The sequence below is a fragment of the Chiloscyllium plagiosum genome, unplaced genomic scaffold (genome assembly GCF_037043375.1).
Source record: "Chiloscyllium plagiosum isolate Xiang-an unplaced genomic scaffold, Cpla_swu_hap1 HiC_scaffold_6, whole genome shotgun sequence".
NCBI lineage: Eukaryota > Metazoa > Chordata > Chondrichthyes > Orectolobiformes > Hemiscylliidae > Chiloscyllium > Chiloscyllium plagiosum.
In genome coordinates this window covers 102,091,564-102,113,022 of record NW_028270144.1, presented here as the reverse complement: position 1 = coordinate 102,113,022, position 21,459 = coordinate 102,091,564, and the positions used below count along the sequence as shown (strand labels likewise).

The window sequence follows — 21,459 nt, the reverse complement described above, 5'->3', positions numbered from 1 at the left end:
CTCAGTCTTTCTGATCCATACATCCTTGCTTACTATGATCTGCCCGTAATATTCATAAACAAAGCTTTTCACTTTACTTTGGTACACGTGACAATAAATTAATCAATCAATCAATCAACCAGTGTTGGGACAAGCAAATCAGAGAACAAAGTAACTCTGAAAATTTAAACTACATTTACTTTAATGAAAGGGTCTTACAGGTAAGGCTGATGAACGCAGGGTATGTTTGGAAACATGGGATTGGGGCGTCATAGCTATTACAGAAACTTAGCTGAGGGATGGACAGGATTTGCTCCTCAATATTCCAGGTTTCAGATGCTGGAGGAAGGATAGAAAGGGAGGCAAAAGATAAGGGGGACTGGTGTTTTTGATTAAGGAAAACATTACTGCTGTAAGTAGAGAAAATATTTCTCAAAAACCGCCAGTGAAAATATATGGGCTGAAGTTAGAAATAATAAAGGAATGGTATTGTATTATAGGTTCCCCCAGTAATCAGACAGTAATTGAGGAACAATTATCTAGCGCGATCTCAGATATATGTAAGAATAATAGGGTCGTCAAAGTAGGTGATGTTAATTTTCTAAACATTGACTGGGACTACTCTAGTATTAAAGGTTTGGATGGTGAAGAATTTGTTATACGTGTTCAAGAAAAGTTTCTTTATCAATATGTAAATGCTCCTACTAGAGAAGAAACAAAACTTGACCTTCTCTTGGACAACAAGGTAAGGCAAATGACTGAAATGATAATAGGGAAAACTTTGGGTCTAATGATGACAATTCTATGGGTCTTAAAATAGTTATGGAAAAGGATAAGCCTTCCTTATAAGTTAAAGATTTTAAAAGGAATAAGGCAAATTTTAGTGGCATGAGACAAAAATCTTTCAAAAGTTAATTGGAGTAGATAGTTCACAGATAAAGGGACATCTGATAAGTGGGAGGCTTTCAAAACTGTGACAACAAGAGTTCACAGACATTATGTTCCTGTTAGAGTGAAAAGTAAGGCTGGTAGGTTTAGGGAAAAATGGATGAATAAAGATATTGAGATTCTTGTCGAGAATAAAAAAAATCATGTATTATATATAGACACTGGGTTCAAATGAATCTCTTGAACAGTATAAATAGTATAGGGGCATTCTTAAGAGGGAGAATAGGAAGGCAAAGATGGGATATGAGATAGTTTTGGCAAATAAAGTCAAGGATGATCCAAAGAGATTGTATAAGTACATTAAGAGCAAAAGAGCAACTAGAGAGAGAATACAGCCCCTTGAAGATTAAAGAGGTCATCTTTGTGTTGAACCTCAGGAGATGGGAGGGATATTTTTGCATCAGTTTTCACTGCAGAGAAAGAAATGGAGGCTAGAGAACTTATGAGAAATAAATATTGATGTTTTGCTGAACCTCTTATTAAGATGGATAAATCTTCAGGACCTAATCTAGTATATCTAAGGATGTTGTGGGAAGTTAGGCAAGTAATTGCAGGACCCTTTACAGAAATATTTGTATCATCTGTAAGTGGGGCTGAGGTGTTGGATGACTGGAGAGTGGCTAATGGTGTACCTTTGTTTAATAAAGGATGTAAGGAGAAGCCTGAGAACTTTAGACCTGTGAGTGTAACTTCAGTGGTGGGTAAGTTGTTGGAGGTGATTCTGAAACATAAGATTTATATGCATTTGGAGAGACAAAAAATGATCAGGGATCATCAGCATTGTTTTGTGCAAAGGACATCGTGTCTCACAAACTTGATAGAATTTTTTGAGGAAGTAACCAAGAAGATTTATGAGGGCAGAGTGGTAGACGTTGTTTATTTGTTATAGAATTGACAGACCCAGGGTTTCAGGTACTTAATTCTTTGAAATTTGGGTCACAATTTGATAGGGTGGTTAAGACGGCATTTAGCATGTTTGCCTTCATTGCTCAGACCTTTGAGTATAGGAGTTGGGATGTCATGTTGAGCTTGTACAGGATGTTGGTGAAGCCTCTTCTGGAGTACAGTGTCCAGTTCTAGACAGTATATTATTAAGCTGGAAAGAGTTCAGAAAAGATTTACCACGATGTTGCTGGAAATTGAGGGTTTGAGTTATAAGGAGAGGCTGGATAGGCTGGGACTTTTTCCACTGGAGCATAGAAGGCTGAGGGATGACCTTCTAAAGGTTTATAAAATCAGGAGGGGTATAAATGTAGTGATCGCAGGCATCTTTTCCTTCGGATGGAGAATGTCTAAGACTAGGGGGCATATTTTTAAAGTGAGGGGAGAAAGATTTGAAAAAGATATGAGGGGCAACATTTTTACACAGAAAGTGATTCATATGTAGAATGAACTTCCAGAGGAAGTGGTTGATGCAGCAACAGTTACAAAGTTTAAATGATAAGTACATGAATAAGAAATGGCTGGAGGATATGGGCCAAGAACAGGTAGATAGGACTAGTTTAGTTTGGGATTATTGTTGTCATGGACTGGTTGGACCGAAGGGTCTGTTGCAATGCTGTATGACTCTATAATGGTTGATCATATGGTGGAAACTTTCAGTCAAAAGGAGATAACTAGAAGCTCCAGAGGGCAGGTATTCACAGAAACCATTAAAGCTTTGGTCTTTAAATGGAGAGGGTGAAGGGTCAACGAGGGCATGGAATTTTGAAAGTCATGGCTCTGCGAGTAAATGAAAAGGGGGAGGCTGAAAGTTCATAGGGGTCATGGGGTCAGTAACACAAAAGGTATTGTGAAGGATGGGAATGAACTCTCGCAATGCAGACAGAGCATCCAAGCTGCTCAGACTGAAACAAAGTTGGAATGTTGCCAGATTGGATTGAAAGACTTACCATGTAATAACAGCAACACCATAGGACCAAACCTAACCTACATGCAATGATGGCAGAGAAAGTGTTTTTGGGGTGGAGTAAGAATCCTGGAATTAGAGACCTACTAGGGACAATTGCAGTAATCATGCCTCCATAATGTCACCCGTCTCTCTACAATTTGTACTTCATTGACAGGCCATTCAATGTCCAAGAATGCAATACCATGGCCTCAAGCAATCATATCATCAAATTGTGTGCACAAATTTCCTCCTTGTCATGTCTGCTAAGCAAATGTAATTAGATAAACATAATTAAAAGCATCATCTGAGCTTATCGCATCAGAAAGATATTCCACAGCAGTTTCCTCAAGCACCTTGGAGGTCTGTGCATTGAAAATAAAATCTGGATGCAGTATTAGTGTCAGCTCTGTACGGAAGCAACACTCATTGTGAGAAGCGGTAAGTGCTAGTTTTTACTTCTAGCCCTCTTAGCTTATTTTTTGAAGTTAATTTAATGCTTCCCCTCGCCCAACTGAACTTATTTCACACAGCTTTGATGTCTAATCACCTCCTCACTAAATCTATAATGCGGACTGCTCAGACAGCCTTTTGCATCCCAATGAACCTGTAACTGCGAGCTGTGACTAGCTTGCAGCTCATACTTGCTTCTGTGCTTCTTTACCACATTCTCAGCCTTTACCAACAAATACTGTTTCTCCCTTCTGGCCTTTCTATAGGTTTCTGTTTAGGCCCTCTTATTATTCAATTACTTCACTGCTACTGAACCTACAGCTGCTGTCCAGCTGTATGAGTGATGCTTAAAGATGGAAAGTCTCTCAAAATGTAAACTGAAAGGCCTTCAGAATTCACTGGAATTCATTCTATACAGTTAAATCCAAGTCTAATCCTCACCGCTGGTCACAATGGTAATTGGTTTGGTAATTGGTTACTTGTGGTTAGGGTAGTTCACTGACACCAATGGAATCATTATCAGAAAACCCTGTTTTCTTAAACAAGATGCTGTTTATTGCACGATAGCGATGGGGTTACATTATTACGAAGCACATTGTTGCAACAGCTGAGAGGAGATCTCTGGATATTAGATCTATACCCCATGAAATCCTAAACTGTTATGCCCTGTCCCTCTCTCCAAGACTGTACAACATAATTTGGGTTAACTTAATGCGGTCTCCAAAATTAACTCTTTCAGTACTTTCACAATGTGCTAACGCTCATGTGCTGGGTTTTTTTCAGATTACTTATGGTGTGGAAACAGGCCCTTCGGCCCAACAAATCCACACCGACCCTCCGAAGGGCAACCCACCCAGACCCATTCCCATACATTTACCCCTTCACCTAACACTATGGGCAATTTTGCATGGCCAATTTACTTAACCCACACATTTTTGGACTGTGGGAGGAAACCGGAGCAGCCGGAGGAAACCCACGCAGACATGGGGAGAATGTGCAAACTCCACACAGACAGTTGCCCGAGACGGGAACTGAACCCGGGTCTCTGGCTCTGTGAGGCAGCAGTGCTAACCACTGTGTCACTGTGCCGCCCACATAGTTTCTGGTTTGTGTAGAATGCATTTTTATGGGGGTTGGGGGCGGGGTGAAGAACGATGTTATCTGATGAAGTTGTTTCATGCCAGAACAACCAGAACATCAAGTAAACACCTGCAAAAGAGTTTAACTACGGAGTACTGGATCTTAACTTGCAGAGTTCTTTGCTGCCAAACATTTGCTGCCATCATTTGAAATATCCGTTTTGTTTTGGCAACATTCAAGAATAGGCTGAGTGTCTCTTGTATACAGAAACTGAAGAGATTAAATTCAGCTTGCAAATCCAGTACAGAGAGGGCCACAGACTCCACAGCAATTGCAGGGCACAAATGCTTTTGTGGCACAGAAGCAACTGAGGTTCAAGAGTTTTCCATCTAGGTGGTCTTTCAGACTTACACCACAAGTCATCACAAGTCCAAGTCTACAGACTCACCACACTCCTGTACTACAGTGAGACCTGGACTATGTATCAGTGACAAAGTAGATAGGCAGAGCAACTTCACCAGCAATGCCTGTGCTGCATTCTCTGGAGTCAAAGGGACTATCATGTGCTTGCAACCTTCTTGAAGCCAGCACTACAGGCATTCAGACAAAACTGCTGTAAGATCAATAACAGTACCTGAACATGGGTCAAAATGGCTGTAAACTGTCTGCCCAGTCAGGTCCAAACTTCTCCATACTTAAATTGCTCGATTTCCAGGGGAGGACAAAGAAATTGCTTTAAATGAACTCTGAAGCTTTCTTTGGAGAACAACAGCATTGACAATGATGATTGGGAGGAACTTGCAAACAGCCATATAAATGGTGATACCTTGTCCATCAAGCATCAAGCTTTGAATCCAAGTGTCTTATGATGGGGCATCGCGCTGGCAGAGAATGTAAATACACAGTCAAATTTTACACTCCAGGCCCATTGTCAAGCAAAGGCTGCCAGTATTCTCAAAGATCCATCTCACCCTGGCAATGTGCTTCGACAACCTCCACCATCGGGGAGAAGGTACAGAAGCCTGAACACACGCACCAGCCGGTTTCAAAACAGTTTCTACCCTACTGTTGCTAGAATACTGAATGGACTCACAAACTCCTAGCATTCGCCTGTACCTCTGTTTCTGTTTTTGCCGCTGTTTACCTATTATTTATTTATCTATGCTACCTAACTCTGTGGTCTGCCGGTATTGCTCGCAGACAAAGCTTTTCACTATGCCTTGGTACAGGTGACAATAAATTTAATTCAATTCACTATCTCACAGGACAACAGTCCTGTCCCATGTGTCCATGGGTTCACAGGCTGAGAATTAACTTGTCCAGTCACAGAAAGACTTATGACTGAAACGTGTATCCCTGTGTAGATGTCACCTTTAACTTGAGGCACTGCTGACAATGACCATTGCATCTTTAAGTTTCTGCAGGTTACTGGATATTTCCACATAATAGTGAGAATAATTCATTACTTACATTTGATGTTAGCAACTACTATTCCTTCTCTTACCTTGATGTGTGGAACAGATAACCATCAGTTCTTGACTCGTATCTCCTGTCCTCATCACTGGAATTAACAACTCACCAATATCTTCATCAATGGCATAGGAAGATTTGGGGATAAAGACCGTCGATTCTGAAGAAAACATACGTAAAAGTGTTGATAAGAAGAAACAATGGAAATGATAAAATTGTTTTTGTATAATTGAGCAACAATACACAAACCCAGAAATGCATTATATATAATGAGGTGGTGAAAATAAAGTTTATTCTTTGATGTTCTGTGGAATTTTATTCTTATCTAAGTAATTGCTGATGTGTTTTCTTTGTTTTTTTTTGTAAGTATAGGTGCGTAGTAGTTCCTTTATACAAGTTGCTATATTTTGCAATATTATGAGAATTAGAATCTTATCGCTTCAAAGATGATAGATGTGCGTTGAATGAGGCTGTGTATAAATATCCAGATAATATCCAAATCATGACAGATAATATTTATAAAGGACAGAGGTCTCTTGATTGAACTTTACTTGAATTGTGACTCCAGCAGGCAGTCTCACTTGTGCACCTCCCACAGTGAAAAGTATTCTTTCTTTTGGTGCAGAAAACACACACACACGCAGACTCCTGGCAGTGTATCAAAGGAAACTTCTGTATGGAAAATCTAAATTAATCCTGGCACTGCAGGTCTGAATAAACCAAAATATTTGGGGATATTTTCCAAGCTAACACATTTATGCAACAATAAAAGATAATTATAGTTGTTATTAAGCTCCCAAAGTACCTTAAGAGACAATTTTTTTTTCATATTTTACAAAGACCTTTCATGCTATTTACTCAGTAGGTTAGGCATCTGCAAAATGAAGATTTGTAACCCACTGACAATAAAATTTATACTAATGAACAGCTAGTAAAATTCCTAAATGTCTGACATCTATGAAAAAGACTAGAAATTCCACTATCTGGGCTCAATGTTAAGGTGGCTGCAAACCAAAAATTGAATCAGCACAAACGAAGTGAAAAGTCAATGTTCATTTTGGGGTTTGAGAACTCATAAGCAGATTTCTGGCAGTTAAAGTGCTTTCAATAATTAATGGGCCTGATATTAATGAAAAGCTGTGAAAATTGTCACAGCAGACACATAGGTCCTGATGTCATCAAAAGGGTGGAAAGACCAACAAGAAGCAGTAGGTCCCCAGGGAATAGGCACAGCAGGGGATACAGATAGAAGTTGTGGGTAGCTGTCAAAAGGATAGAGAGAGAGAATGGATGGCAAGTCATCAGAAAGGGAAAAAGGCAGGTGCAATAGGGCCACAGTGTTTGGGGACACTGGGGCTTCAGTGCAGGTTTGTGGATGGGGCGTAGAATAAAGATTTTCTTCTGAGGTCTTGGGTAAGCAATCCTGTTCTTCCTGAGCCAGAAGAAATGCCACAAGAGGCAGCTCTTTAGCACTTGGCTGGATTGTATATCTTGTATCTGCTGCCAGGAATCTTGTGGCCTGGAGGGTTCTCCTCATTCACTTTAAACTTCAGCCGTGGCACTGATGATAACATAAGTTAATTTAATCCCCACCTTCCTTTGAGGCAGCCCCATCGATTGCTGAATTTGCCTTTGCTAAATTTAAACATGCAGGTATGTTGCTGGATTACTGGCTCCCTTTTCCCTACTTTGTAGAGTCAAAATAAGACCAAACATTCAAACATCCTGATTCGAACTCTTCTTTTTCCCCTCAATCAATCTTTCTTTGTGAACTTTTGTCTTTAAAATATTTTACCTTATATAGTTCAAAAGGTCCAAGCCAATGTGTTAACTGAAAAGTTACCATCGTAATCTATCATCCGATGGCAGCAGTAAACTGACTGGTTGCAAACTGGATTATCAAAGGTTCTGCTGAAAACCGTTCTTTGCTCTCATTTTCACACCACATGCTATCTAAACTTTCAGGCTGTTTTACCTTTGCAGTATAATTCCAAAGCTTTCCTTTAAACAATGAATGCACACACATTCTACTTGCAGATAAATCATTCAGCGGGAGTCCTGCTCTGCAAGTGGAGTTAGCAATGTACTTATTCTTAAGGCTACTAAAGTTACATAAACATGACTGAAGTTTGTGGCTTGGAAAATGTCCTATTTCAAGTCGAGAAATGGTAACAGGGGGTATTCCAGAAGAGAAGGAGTTAACCTAGAGACACTCAAGAAACTTGCAGTTTTCTTACATGAATTAGTCAGCTAATTATCAAAACAAGACAGGCTTTGAGAGATTTTATATGTAAATATATTTTACACAGACTGACTGTGAGTGATTTCATGTACACTAATCAGCTACTCCTTTCACATCATTAGATGTTCTTTTAATTAATTGAAGTGCATGGTAATCACTCCACCAGCAAGACCACACTTTCAACTGTCACAGCCTTAAGCTCTGGAATTGTCTTCCCAAATATCTGTTTCTGCCATTTTTACTTTAAGTACTCATTAAAACCTAATTTCTTAACCAAGTGTCTGGACACAGCCTTGTGTGAGACAAACAACTATCAAATTTTGTTTGATAAAACTGTTGTGAACTGCCTTGTGAGGCTCTGCACATTTAAAATGTCATATTAATACATGCTATTGTTGGAATTTTGATAAAACTTTATTTTAATTGCACCAAAGAGTCAATTCCTCTCAGTTGGAGATGATTGATAAATTTACTTAGTTTGGAATATTGCTTTGAAATATCATTTGAAGGTTGTAATAAAACCAGGGAGAAATATTCATTACTTTGCAAGACAGAATAACCTACTCTAGCAAAGTGTTTTCTCCACTTTTTTCAATTGCAGAAAAATATGCTTTTTTCCTTTGGTTTAATTGGCATTTAAACATCAATTAACTGTACTCAAGTGTTGTTAAGACATATTAAACAAATTACTGTTACTTAATACAATTGTCTGTCTCCTAACTATCCCTTATAATTATGTAACATTACTTATTTTTGATCAAATCCCAAATTTTTTGGAACAAAACTTTGAAAATTGGATTTTAGGACATTGTCTCTGACTTACTCGATGTGCACTCCTGATTTGCCAAATGCATTACAATAACAGAAGCATCTGAGGCAATGAGATTAGTCTACCAATTACCAATATTGAAGCTTTGAACACTGCAGGTCAGGGGAGCTACTCTGATGTTGGTCTCTTTGTGTTTAGGGAAATAAACTGAGACTAAGGAACAGCAGGGCACTATTCTGTCATTTGAAACTGTTTTGCTAATCAATTAGGTCATGGTTGATCTGTATTTTAACTCTACCTCCTCACCTTGAGAAAGGTTGAAGGTGACAGAAAATCTAAAGCAGTTTCTTAATGATCTTTCTATTTCCTAACATCATTCAAATATTTCAATGAAATTAATCACAAAGGAACTGCAAGAACATTTACTGGTAACAGGCTCACCCCAGGTTGGTTTATCCTCGCAGTGATGGAATGAGATGCGGGTTAAGCATTTGGTCAATTAATTAACCCACTAAAAATGGTACATGCTGACCAGAAGCACCAACCAGCTTTATCCTGAACTCTGGGACAAGCCCGGTTAACAGTGAGAAGGCAGGAAAAACAGAGTAGCCAGAATTTTATATGGAGGCAACTTGCCTCTACCTGGAAATTCTGGACGTGAGCTACCTCTGCTTGCCGTTCCACTCCTTAGCCAATTTATACTCATGAGGTGGTCCAGCTCTCTCATCCCAACAGTGCCTCAGGGAGTGGTGACTGCTGCTAGGGCTGCAGGCAGTCTTCAAAGAAGAGGTGCTGTGGACCTAGACTTCAAGGAATCCCTACAGTTTCATTAGCATCAGATTGGATGGTGCTAGCGAGAGTAGTGGTCAGGAAGATGAGTTTATAGAATTCTTTAATGACAGTTTCTTTGAACAATACATTATAGAATCAACTAGTTTTAAAGCTATGTTGATCTAGTACTGGACAATGTAATACAGTACTATAATAAAAATTCCACTGGAAAACATAATCATAATACAATGGAATGTACATTACGTTCAATAACGACACACTCCAATCACAAACACGAAATTTAAACAAAGCCAATTATAAATATATGTGGGAAGAATTGGATAGGGTTGATTAGGTAAATAGTCTGCAAGGTATTGTGATAAATAAACAGAAAACAAAAATCATAAAACAATTCAGAATTTTCAACAAACCATGCATTTCATTAGTAAACCACAAATAAATCACAGATCCATTCATACCTTGTAAAGAGGCGAAGCATAGTATTGGATTAAAAGAAGACTTATAATAGCAAGTTTTGAGAAGATTTGTAGCTCAGGTTGAGGTTCTGGGTGTAGGTTTGCTCGCTGAGCTGGGAGATTCATTTCCAGATGTTTCGTCACCCTCCTAGGTAACATCTTCAGTGGGCCTCCCAGTGAAGGTTTCCCCAGAGGCTCACTGAAGATGTTACCTAGCAGGGTGACGAAACATCTGGAAATGAACCTTCCAGCTCAGCGAGCAAATCTACATCCAGAAAGGCTTATAAAATTGCAAAGAATATTAGTAAGTCTGAGAATTGACAGTGACTTGGGATCCAGCATAGGGCCACCAAAACATTAATAAAATCACTTCTACAATGTATTTTTCCAGAAAACTGTCACTAAAGCATCTTAGAAACTCATTTTCCAGACCGGCATTGATTTGGTTGATTCAATCCACACAAAGATGAATGTCTTACACAACTATTATGTTGGCTTTGCCTCAAGTTCCAATAATTTCTTGCTTATTGCTCTGGCAAGTGGTATAACTACAGTTAGTAGGGCTTATAAACCACACCAACAGGATTTTCTGACTCTTGCCACTTCCAATTTCTTTCTAAACTGATTTCACCTCCTGAGTGTCTGAGGCGAGATCCTTTCCCATTAAAGTCCCTGTATCATCCCTTTATCATCAGAGCTACCTCTCCCTCTTTTTGATTCTTCTTGCCTTTTTGAAACACTGTATGCCCTGGAACTTTGTAACCTCTGTCTCTGAAATGGTGATAAGGTCTGGATTTGAGCCACTAGTTCATCTATCGTACTGGATGCTCACATTCAGGTAAAGTAACTTCAATTTTATGTTTCAGTACTATCTCCTCCTTGGATTTTGGTCTTCACTCTATTATAATTAAGCTGTCTCTCCAGTCCTCTACCACTCAGCTTATCTCTAGCCTATTAAATATAATTTTCTATTGCCTCAACTTTCATCTTGGGATTTCTAAATCTTTCTTCACTTGATTTGGACATGCTGGTGTTGGACTGGGTGTACAAAGTTAAAAATCACACAACACCAGGTTATAGTCCAACAGGTTTATTTGGAAGCTCTAGTTTTCAGACCGCTTCTCCTTCACAACCACCTGATAGAAGCAGCGCTCTGAAAGCTAGTGCTTCCAAACAAACTTGTTGGACAACCTGGAATGTTTTCTTATTGAAAGCATATTTTTCCTATTCTGACCATGCTTACTGGGGTACTCCTATGTTTGCATGCCCTGTCCCTTCCTGTCAAACCCTGGTAACAACTATCTCTATTACTACACTGCACCATTGCCCTTTCTTTCTAACTTCCTAAATTTTTCCTCATGTGAACTGTCCTCCAAACTATTTAATGTGTATATATCAACCAGAACATTCCATTCAAAACTAAACTTTGTTTCTTTTTCCAGTGAAATATATATGCTTCTTAATTAAATTTCGTGGAATTTTGAAAAGCCAGTTTACTTCAACATAAAATATCATGCTTAATAGGCTTTGATCATATCTGCAGTACATCACAAATATGCAAAGTTTTACTGGTAAGAATCTTGAAATACAGCTCAGTTAGGAAGATAATTACCATCACCCGGGTCCACAATCTCCACAGTTGCAGTCTCTGGGAATTCCAGAACAGCCATGACGGGCTCAGAAAGTACAATTTGGAATGTTTCAGACTGTTCATATTCGTTATCTGTCAAAATCCGTACTCTCCAAGATGCTGTTGTTTGACCTGGATTGAACTGCACCTGTTTTTGGGATTTTCCTCTGAAATCCTTATCCTTCTCAGCTGTGCCATCTTTTGTACCAATGCCTGTCAACAGAACATGAAAAGCAGCTGGGTCAAAATCCAAGTAAATGTAACACATAGCCCTTCAGTGAATGATTTCACAATGGCAAAACTAATGAATAAATGCTGAGCTGCAGTACCATTAATGGACAAATAAATACAAGACTGGGTTGGAATTTCCTTCTGAATTTCAAACAAAAAAGAACAACAAAATGTAAGCTGGTTTCTCAACTGATCTTATAGAACAGTACAGCACAGAACAGGCCCTTCGGCCCACAATGTTGTGCCGAGCATTAATCTTAATCTAAGATCAACCTAACCTACACATCCCTCAATTTACTGCCATCTGTGTGCAGGTCCAGCAGTCGCTTAAATGTCCCTAATGTCTCTGACTGTACCATCACTGCTAGCAGTGCATTCCATGCACCCACCGCTCTCTGCGTGAAGAAGGTGGGAGGCATGGTGGCAAAGTGGTTAGCACTGCTGCCTCACAGCGCCAGAGACCCGGGTTCAATTCCCGACTCAGGCGACTGACTGTGTGGAGTTTGCACATTCTCCCCGTGTCTGTGTGGGTTTCCTCCGGGTGCTCCGGTTTCCTCCCACAGTCCAAAGATGTGCAGGTCAGGTGAATTGGCCATGCTAGAATTGCCCATAGTGTTAGGTAAAGGGGTAAATGTAGGGGAATGGGTGGGTGACGGGTCAGTGTGGACTTGTTGGGCCGAAGGGCCTGTTTCCACACTGTAAGTAATCTAATCTAAACCTACCTCTGACATCTCTCCTATACCTTCCTCCAATCACCTTAAAATTATGACAGCCCTCATGACAGCCATTTCTACCCTGGGGAAAAGTCTCTGGCTATCTACTCTATCTATGCCTCTCATCACCTTGTATACCTCCATCAAGTTGCCTCTCTTCCTTCTTCTCTCCAGTGTGAAAAGCCAGAGTTCACTCAACCTCTCCTCATAAGACAACCCCTCCAATCCAGGCATCATCTTGGTAAATGTCCTTTGCACCTATTCTGAAGCTTCCACATCCTTCCTATAATGAGGCAACCAGAACTGGACACTATATTCCAAGTGTGATCTAAACAAGGTCTTATAGAGCGGCAGCAAAACCTGGTGGCCGTAAAACTCAATCCTCCTGTTAATGAAGGCCAAAACACCATATGCCTTCTTAAAAACACTATCAACTTGGGTGACAACTTTGAGGGATCTATGTATGTGGACCCCAAGATCCTGCTGTTCCTCCATACTGCCAAGAATCCTGTCTTTAACCCTATATTCAGCCTTCAAATTCAACCTTCCAAAATGAATCATTTTGCATTTATTCAGGTTGAACTCCATCTGCCATTTCTCAGCCCAGTTCTGTTTCCTGTCAATGTCTTGTAGCCTGCAACAGCCCTCGACACTATCTACAACACCACCGACCTTTGTCGGCAAACTTACTAACCTACCCTACTACTTCTTCAAGTTATTTATAAAAACTACAAAGAGCAGAGGTCCAAAAGCAGATCCCTGCAGGACACCACTGGTCACAGACCTCCAGGCGAAATACTACCACATCCACTACCACTCGCTGTCTTCTTTTGGCCAACCAATTCTGTATCCAGACAGCCAAATTTCCCTGTATCCCATACCTCCTAACTTTCTGAATTAGCCTACTGTAGAGAACCTTATCAAATGCCTTACTGAAATCCATATACACCACATCCACTGCTTGACCTTCATCAACCTGTCTCGTCTCATCCTCAAAGAACTCAAGGCTTGTAAGGCATGACCTGCCCCTCACAAAGCTATGCTGACTATCTTTAATCAAACTATGTTTTTCCAAATAGTCATAAATCCTATCTATTAGAATCCTTTCCAGTATCTTGCTTACCATAGACATAAGACTGACTGGTCTGTAATTCCCAGGGATATCCCTATTCCGTTTCTTAAACAGAGGAACAACATTCACCTCCCTCCAATCAGCCTGTACTACTCCCATGGAAAGTGAGGATGCAAAGATCATTGCCAGAGGTGCAGCAATCTCATTCCTCACTTCCAGTAGTAACCTTGGATATACCTGATGCGGCCGTGGGGATCTATCTATCTTAATGCTTACCAGAATTTCCAGCACATCCACTTTCTTAATATCAATCTGTTCAAGCCTATTAACCTGATCCACGGTGTTCTCACTATCAACAAGGTCCCTCTCTCTAGTGAATACTGAAGCAAAAAGTTCATTTAGGGCCTCTACTACTTCTTCAGATTCCAGGCAGAAGTTCCCTCCACTATCCCTGATCAGCCCTTCCCTCTCTCTGATCATTCTCTTATTCCTCATGTAAGTGTGGAATGCTTTTGGGTTTTCCCTAATCCTTGCCGCCAAAATTTTGCCAAAATTTCTTGACAAGCTCATCAAAATATAAATGTAGAAACTATTATGAAACAAGCAAAAGTAAGTAAAATAAGCTAGATTTCAAGAAACTGTGCAGCATACTTGAGGACTATCTTTAATGGTTAGGGCTAAACGTTGGTTGGAAACTGATGAAATAATGCACTGCAGGAGGAGTAACGAAGAGCAGAGTCAGACTTCCACTCTTCCTGGAGAAAGAAAAACCACTTCCGATACTGATGCACCATCTGATTGGCTGGGAGTTCAAGCAGTCAGAGCAGTGCCAACAGCTTGGTAGATGGCACGGATGGTACTTCAGACAGGAACATGAGGCAGGTAGTCATGGACCAAGGCAAGTCAGAGATATTGGGCTGGAGGGATGTAGCCATCTTAAGGAGTGGGGGTAGGGGGCTGTGGCAGTGTCAGTTTTGGAGAACAAGCAGAAGGAAGAGAGTCACTATCCCTGGGATGTGCTCCCGAAAACAGTAGCCATCCATTTTCTCCCCAGTCTTTTAAAACATTAAAACCAAAGTGGGCAGCCCAGCTGTACATGCCAATCACATTTTAGTGCGGGCAGCATACTAACAAGGTATCTGGACTTTTAAGAGGCTCAATTAAGTCTTAATAATTTATTTACACATGATAGGAAGGCTGCCATTTTGGTGTCCATCAGCCTTTCATATTACAGGGGTGAGTAGTAAGAAGGGGTCCTTCTGTGACACCTTTGCTGTGGAAATCACCATTGGCAGGAACTCATATAATTCAGACCCAGCTTTCGAATGTTCCTCTCCACTTTACAGTTGCTGTTGAAACTGAAGTACGAATGGTGATTAATGCAGCAAGCAATCAAAGGCACAGGAACTACAGTGATGATTAGAACAGCATCATCCTGTATTACCAGATGTCATTAAAGTAAAACAACTGAACTACTGACAAGCAACAAAGGGAACTGCGCAGTCAGTGACTGTGGTCAGCACTTGGCACTGGCCTCTTTGGAAAATATAGGAGGGCCACCCAATTTGCTCTATATTGTCTATGCTTTCTAATAAGGATGCCTGCCTGAGAAAGAACAGCCAACCCACAGCCATTGAATGGCTGCTACACCATGCTAGGCCTTAATGGATAAGAGATGCAATTTTTGCTCTTCTGGCTCAGGAAGATTCCCTTGGAGAGCTGCCAAAGTTCAGTCAGAGTTTGATCATTGCTATTCAAGGATTGAGGAGGTGAGCAGTGCCAAGTTGGGATTTTTAAAAATCGTTTGGTGGTCTCAGTGGGTGCCAAATGTCAGGCCACAATTGGAGGCCTCGATGTTGGGTGGAGGCCTTGATGTGATGGTTGGCAATCTCCGGTAAACCCATCAGGGCCAGTAACTTGTTATGGATCTCCCACTGCTGATTAAATCCTGGAATCAGGATAAGGCCCTTAAATTGTCATTAGGAGTTGGGAGATCATGTTGCACCTGTACAGCACACTGGTTAGGCCACTTTTGGAATATTATATGCAATTCTGGTCACCCTCCTATAGGAAGGATATTGTGAAACTTGAAAGGGTTCATGCCAGAATTCTCTGGCATGTCTTTGCTTTAACTCCAACCACGACGCCATAAACAAACACATAGATGCCATCTATCAACCCCTCAGAAAACGAACAGGAAATGACATCACCACAAACCCTAGGAACCCTATCCAGGAGAAAGATATAAATAGAAAGCAGGAGATAACAGCTTCACTTCACTTGGAGGTCGCCACTGATGATGTTACCTAGCCAGGTAATGAAACGTCTGGATATCAAACCTACAGCTCAGCGAGCAAACTACACCCGACAAAGGCAAGTGATAGGAATGCAGAAGCTCCATCCTGTGCCTAGTTGTGGAACATGACAGCACATTCTCACTGCATCCTGGATAAACACTCAGCTTGGAAAACCTCACCACAACCTTTAGACTGAACAACCTTAGATGCCAAAACTGATCAGAAATCAAACCACTTACTTGCAGTTTCAACCTTTACTCTATTCGGCACAGACACAAAAAAAAGCATTCTAGATTCTAAAAATATTAATGCTAACTTGTTTTGACAGCTGATGTACAGTCTGCTCAAGTTTTAACAATCCTTCAGAGCTCTATCTGTCACATAGTGGAGCAAGCGAAGAATTAAGATCTGAGACGAGTTCTTTAGATTATTGCTTCAGATTTGAAGCTCATGTTTTTCTGATGAGATATTTTCATAAATGAACTCATTTGCATTGCAAATATTTTGACTCTTCAGATATTTAAGAAAAGTTTGTTGGCGACTTCTGACTGTAGTGAAAATACCATGCAAGATTACTAGAATTTCCACAGAAGTTTATTCACAAATCAATCTATTTCTGTACGGTGTGATTATTCTATTTGTTTACCATGTAAAAGCCATAAAATGATAATGTCATAGGCATCTGCAACGTAGAAGGGATCCATATGGATCATCAGATCCGTCCTCGAGTTATGCAAGTGCTGTCAAATTAGTTCCACTCCCTGTGTTTTTCCCTTGGTGCTCTGTAGTCTTTGCATTACATATCCAATTCTCTTTTGAAAGTTACTATTTCAGCCAGTATGTCGTAACTCGCTATTATTTCAGCCACATTACTGAAAGGTTGGGATGAGACTATTACAGTAGCAATTACTATATATACTCCTGTAAAAGTTGAATTTTTTAGACTACTTTTTAAGGTTATATTTATGGGGTCGACTATTACATGGATACTACACAACACTAGGTTCTCGTCCAACAGATTTATTTTGAAGCATTAGCTTTTGGAGTGCTGCTTTTCATCAGGTAGTTGTGGAATATAAGACTGTAAGACACAGAATTACTGTATATTTAGCAGAAGTACAGCAGGTCAGGCAGCATCCAAGGAGCAGGAGAATCGACGTTTTGGGCATAAGCCCTTCTTTAGGAACGTCGATTCTCCTGCTCCTTGGATGCTGCCTGACCTGCTGCGTTTTTCCAGCAACACATTTTTCAGCTCTGATCTCCAGCATCTGCAGTCCTCACTTTCTCCTATTTAGCAGAAGCCCAATTAATCTCAAAACGAATAAAGAAAAAAAAAACAAAGAATTACAGTAATTACTGGATAAAGACAACAGAAACAAAAACGAAATAGTAATTATTCTTTTTTTTCTTTTTTTTTTGTTATTATTTCTTAAAAAAAAATTACCTTGGAGCAGCAATGACATAATTGGTGCAGCTGAGGCCCAGAATGGAGCAGACGGGAACCCCAGGGTGGAGTGGGACGGCCAGTAGACTGGAGGCCAGAGCGGAGAGGGACACCCAGTAGATTGGGCACCCAGAGCAGAGAGGGACACCCAGTAGACTGGAGGCCCACAGCGAGATGGACACCCAGTAGTTTGGAGGCCCACAGTGGAAAGGGACACCCAGAAGACTGGAGGCCCAGTGCGGAGTGGAATGGCCAGTAGACTGGAGGCCCAGACTTGAGCGGGACAACCAAAGACTGGAGGCCCGGAATGGCCAGTAGACTGGAGGCCCAGTGCGGACTAGGAGGGCCAGTAGACTGGAGGCCAAGACCGGAGCAGGACGACCAACGACTGCAGGCCCATAATGGAGCGGAATGGCCATTAGACTGGAGGCCCAGAGCTGAATGGGACAGCCAGCAGACCAGAGGCCCAGAGAGGAGCAGGGCGACCGGCAGATTGGAAGCCCAGAATGGAGTGGGACGGCCAGCAGAATGAAGGCCCAGAGGGGAGTCGGATGGCCAGTAGACTGGAGGCCCAGAGCTGAGTGGGACTGCCAGCAGACCAAAGGCCCACAGAGGAGCAGGACAACCGGCAGATTGGGGGCCTAGAATGGGATGCCAGGATGACTGGAGGCCCAGAGGGGAGTGGGATGGCCAGTAGACTGGAAACCCAGAGTGGAGTGCGACAGTCAGGGGACTAGAGGCCCAGAGTGTTGTGCGACGGCCAGTAGACTGGAGGCCCAGAGCGAAGCGGGATGACCAGCAGATTGAAGGCCCAGAGTGGAGCGGGATGGCCATACAAAAATGAGTACTAATTATAGTAACTATTGTCCTCATTCAGTAATGAACTTCAAAACCTAACGTTGGTGTGAATTGCACATCAAAGCACATAATAGCATGAAAGAAAAATTCATTTCCTCACAGTAACATTTATATACAGGATAATATCTTGATTCACAAATGTTGACCTGTCATCTGTGAAGAACTAGGGTCTTATTTTATACAAGATATAAAGAAAATTCCAGATTTTTTGGCCAAAAATAGAGACTTTTAGATTAGATTACATTACAGTGTGGAAACAGGCCCTACGGCCCAACAAGTCCACATCGACCCGCTGAAGCGTAACCCACCCATACCCCTACATTTACCCCTTACCTAACACTACAGGCAATTTAGCATGGCCAATTCACCTGACCTGCACATCTTTGTGACTGTGGGAGGAAACCGGAGCAGACACGGGGAGAACGTGCACACTCCACACAGTCAGTCGCCTGAGGCGGGAATTGAACCCAGGTCTCTGGCGCTGTGAGGCATCAGTGCTAACCACTGTGCCACCGTGCCACCCTTACATAAGATCAACTTTTACATGAGTACTTCAGTTGTGTACCTGTATATACAGATATTTGTGAAAAACCTGTTTGAGCCACCAATGAAAATTCCATATATCAGAACTCTACCAAGGCAGTTACTGCAGAGAAAACTACAAAATGGCAAAAGCTGATGGAATCTATAGAATACTGACAGTAAAAGAATAATCATTTTGAAATACCCAGCTGGGACAACTTACAAAGGAATATATAGATAAATTATGTATTATACTATTTGCTGACTTGATCAGCCAGTACATTTTAGATTGAAAACAAAAGCCAGTAATACAAACACATACTATATTGTAATTATTTGTTGTTTTGCCAGGTACTTACCAACAAATGATGTTTCTCCCAGATAACCTCTGCGCTTTAATGTAACCTCCAGGAATTTTGAATTCTCATCTATAAGGTAGTACTCCTTTTCCAGGGAGATCCAAGCCCAGTTCAAACGAAAAAGTTGATTCTTCAACTTATTACCACCTGCAGAACAAATGCCGAGAGCACAAATTTAGACATGTACCATTTGACCAGTAACTACGTATTTTGTGAAGGCGGGGATAAAGTTTATGGTTGCACCAATAATCCACCCCAGGACAATCTGATGCCAGATTTGCAAAGTCAGTGGAACAGCAAAACTTTTACGTGGGACTGATGAATGCTCAAGGCATTACAAATACATTCTGCCTGCTCCATCCCACCAGAAACTCTGGCACCACCAAGACATTTCCACACACTGGATTCAACACTCCATCCTACTCCCCTACACTCTGCCCTGACTCGCCTGTCCTGTGACCCCAACATCTAGTCTTTTGGAAAGCTGCAGGCCATCTGATTTCAAACACCAACGTCCAGTTTATTTCCTGTCATCATCTGAACCGGGAAGTGGGAATTCCCTGCATAAGATGTCCCTGACCGCTCTGATATGGGTGATCTTGTAAGGGGCAGATAAAATGTTCTTCTCTGTACAAAGCTGAGCAGGTTTTCTCTATGAAATGTAGCCTGGCAAATCCAGACCTGAGCTGTTCTCTTAAATTCAGTTCACAGTCTGGAGAACAGCCAAGGGAATTAACACGGTGTGAAACTGGTCTATCTATATCAACAGCACAGAAGAGTAAACTTGCAGCCAATTTTTTACTGGGCCAGTTTTATTTTCTTGAAAGATACTATCAAAGTGATTACATTTGTTTTTCCAGCCAAGTAAGTGCAATGGGGAATCTAGGAAATCAGTCTTTACAACAAATTGCAAGTTATTATTCTGTGATTTTCAGTGGAAAGAAGACAGCTGCTGATTCACTTTCCCTTTCACACTGCTGATGTGCACCAGTTTCACCCCCCATTGCAATGATCAAATGCTGCAAATGTTTGGAAGTCTGAAATAATCACCAGAATATTCTGGAGAAACTCAGCAATTCTGGCAGCATCTGGGGGCAGAGAAATAGTTAATGCTTTGAATCCAATATGACTTCTTCCTGAATTGGGATTCCTACTTGCCCAGCAGTTAAGTGTCAGCCACATTGCTACAGTCCTGGAGTCACAAATGGGCCAGATTTCCCTTCCGAAGTGACATTACCAAACTAGATGGGTTTTTAATCACAATCAACAATGGTCACTATTGACTAGCTTTTTTTAAAATTGATTTTTATCGAATTTAAATTTCACCAGCCGCCATGATAGGATTTGAACTTATATCCCCAGAATATTAGATTGGGCCTCTGAATTACTAATCCAGTGACATTACCACCACACCACTCCAGCCCACATGTTGCATGAGGTTACGGTGCTACATATGTTTTCCACTTCCAGGTGGCCTGTAAAAGTCAACTCATAAATGGCAAAATTCTCAAGATTGAGTGTTTAGAAAGGTCCAGAGTATAACGTTATGAGACTTGATTTGGACTTCTTACAAAGGTGGTGGGATTCCCATGCAAAAATCCTGCCCTCATTTCTATAGAATAGAAATTGCTGGAAAACTGTGTTCTGAGGAAGGGTCACTCAAACCAAAACTTTAATTTCTCTCCACAGATACTGCCAGACCTGTCGAGCTTTTCCAGCAATTTCTATTTTCATTTTTAACTTACAGCATCCTCAGTTCTTTTGATTTTTATTTTCCATAGACCCAACTTTTGCCAATGAGATAAGAGGCCCAGGTGGAGCATGAATCAGAGGAGGTGCAGCAGGGCTATTTGAACTCGATGCTGAGTTCATATATATGAGTCTGTTTGGTCCTGGAGCATAATCACAGTTTGGGAGTTATAACTTAAGCAGCATTTTTTTCATAAAGGGAACATATGGTCTGTTTAACAGAATCACAGAATTGATGGACAAACGGAAGATATTTTGTCCAAAATGTGTGAATTGTCATGAACTGAAGATTTTACAATTCATTGCTCTTTAAACATGAAAGAAACAGGACGAAGTTCACATGAGTGTTAAAGGAAAATATCTACTGGTCTTATTCGATTGAAAGGCTATGCAGTTACATTAAGTTATTTCTTGACACTTCCCCAATGCTATTAAGTCAGTTACTAATGCTGTTATATAGGACAGCATAATGACTCAGTGATTAACACTGCTGCCTTACAGCATCAAG

The 21,459-nt window shown here is 40.9% G+C and overlaps 1 protein-coding gene across 1 annotated transcript in view; it reads right to left on the bottom strand.

Annotated features, from left to right (window-relative positions):
• The window catches only part of LOC122550816 (FRAS1-related extracellular matrix protein 2-like), a 244,705-nt gene that overhangs the window by 107,956 nt on the left and 115,290 nt on the right, over positions 1–21,459 (bottom strand). The window contains exons 3-5 of the mRNA XM_043692118.2: positions 19,203–19,349; positions 11,689–11,919; positions 5,853–5,978 (exon numbers count right to left, since the gene is read on the bottom strand). Of these exons, the coding sequence (XP_043548053.2) occupies positions 5,853–5,978; positions 11,689–11,919; positions 19,203–19,349 (504 nt within the window). The remainder of the gene's footprint in view (positions 1–5,852; positions 5,979–11,688; positions 11,920–19,202; positions 19,350–21,459) is intronic.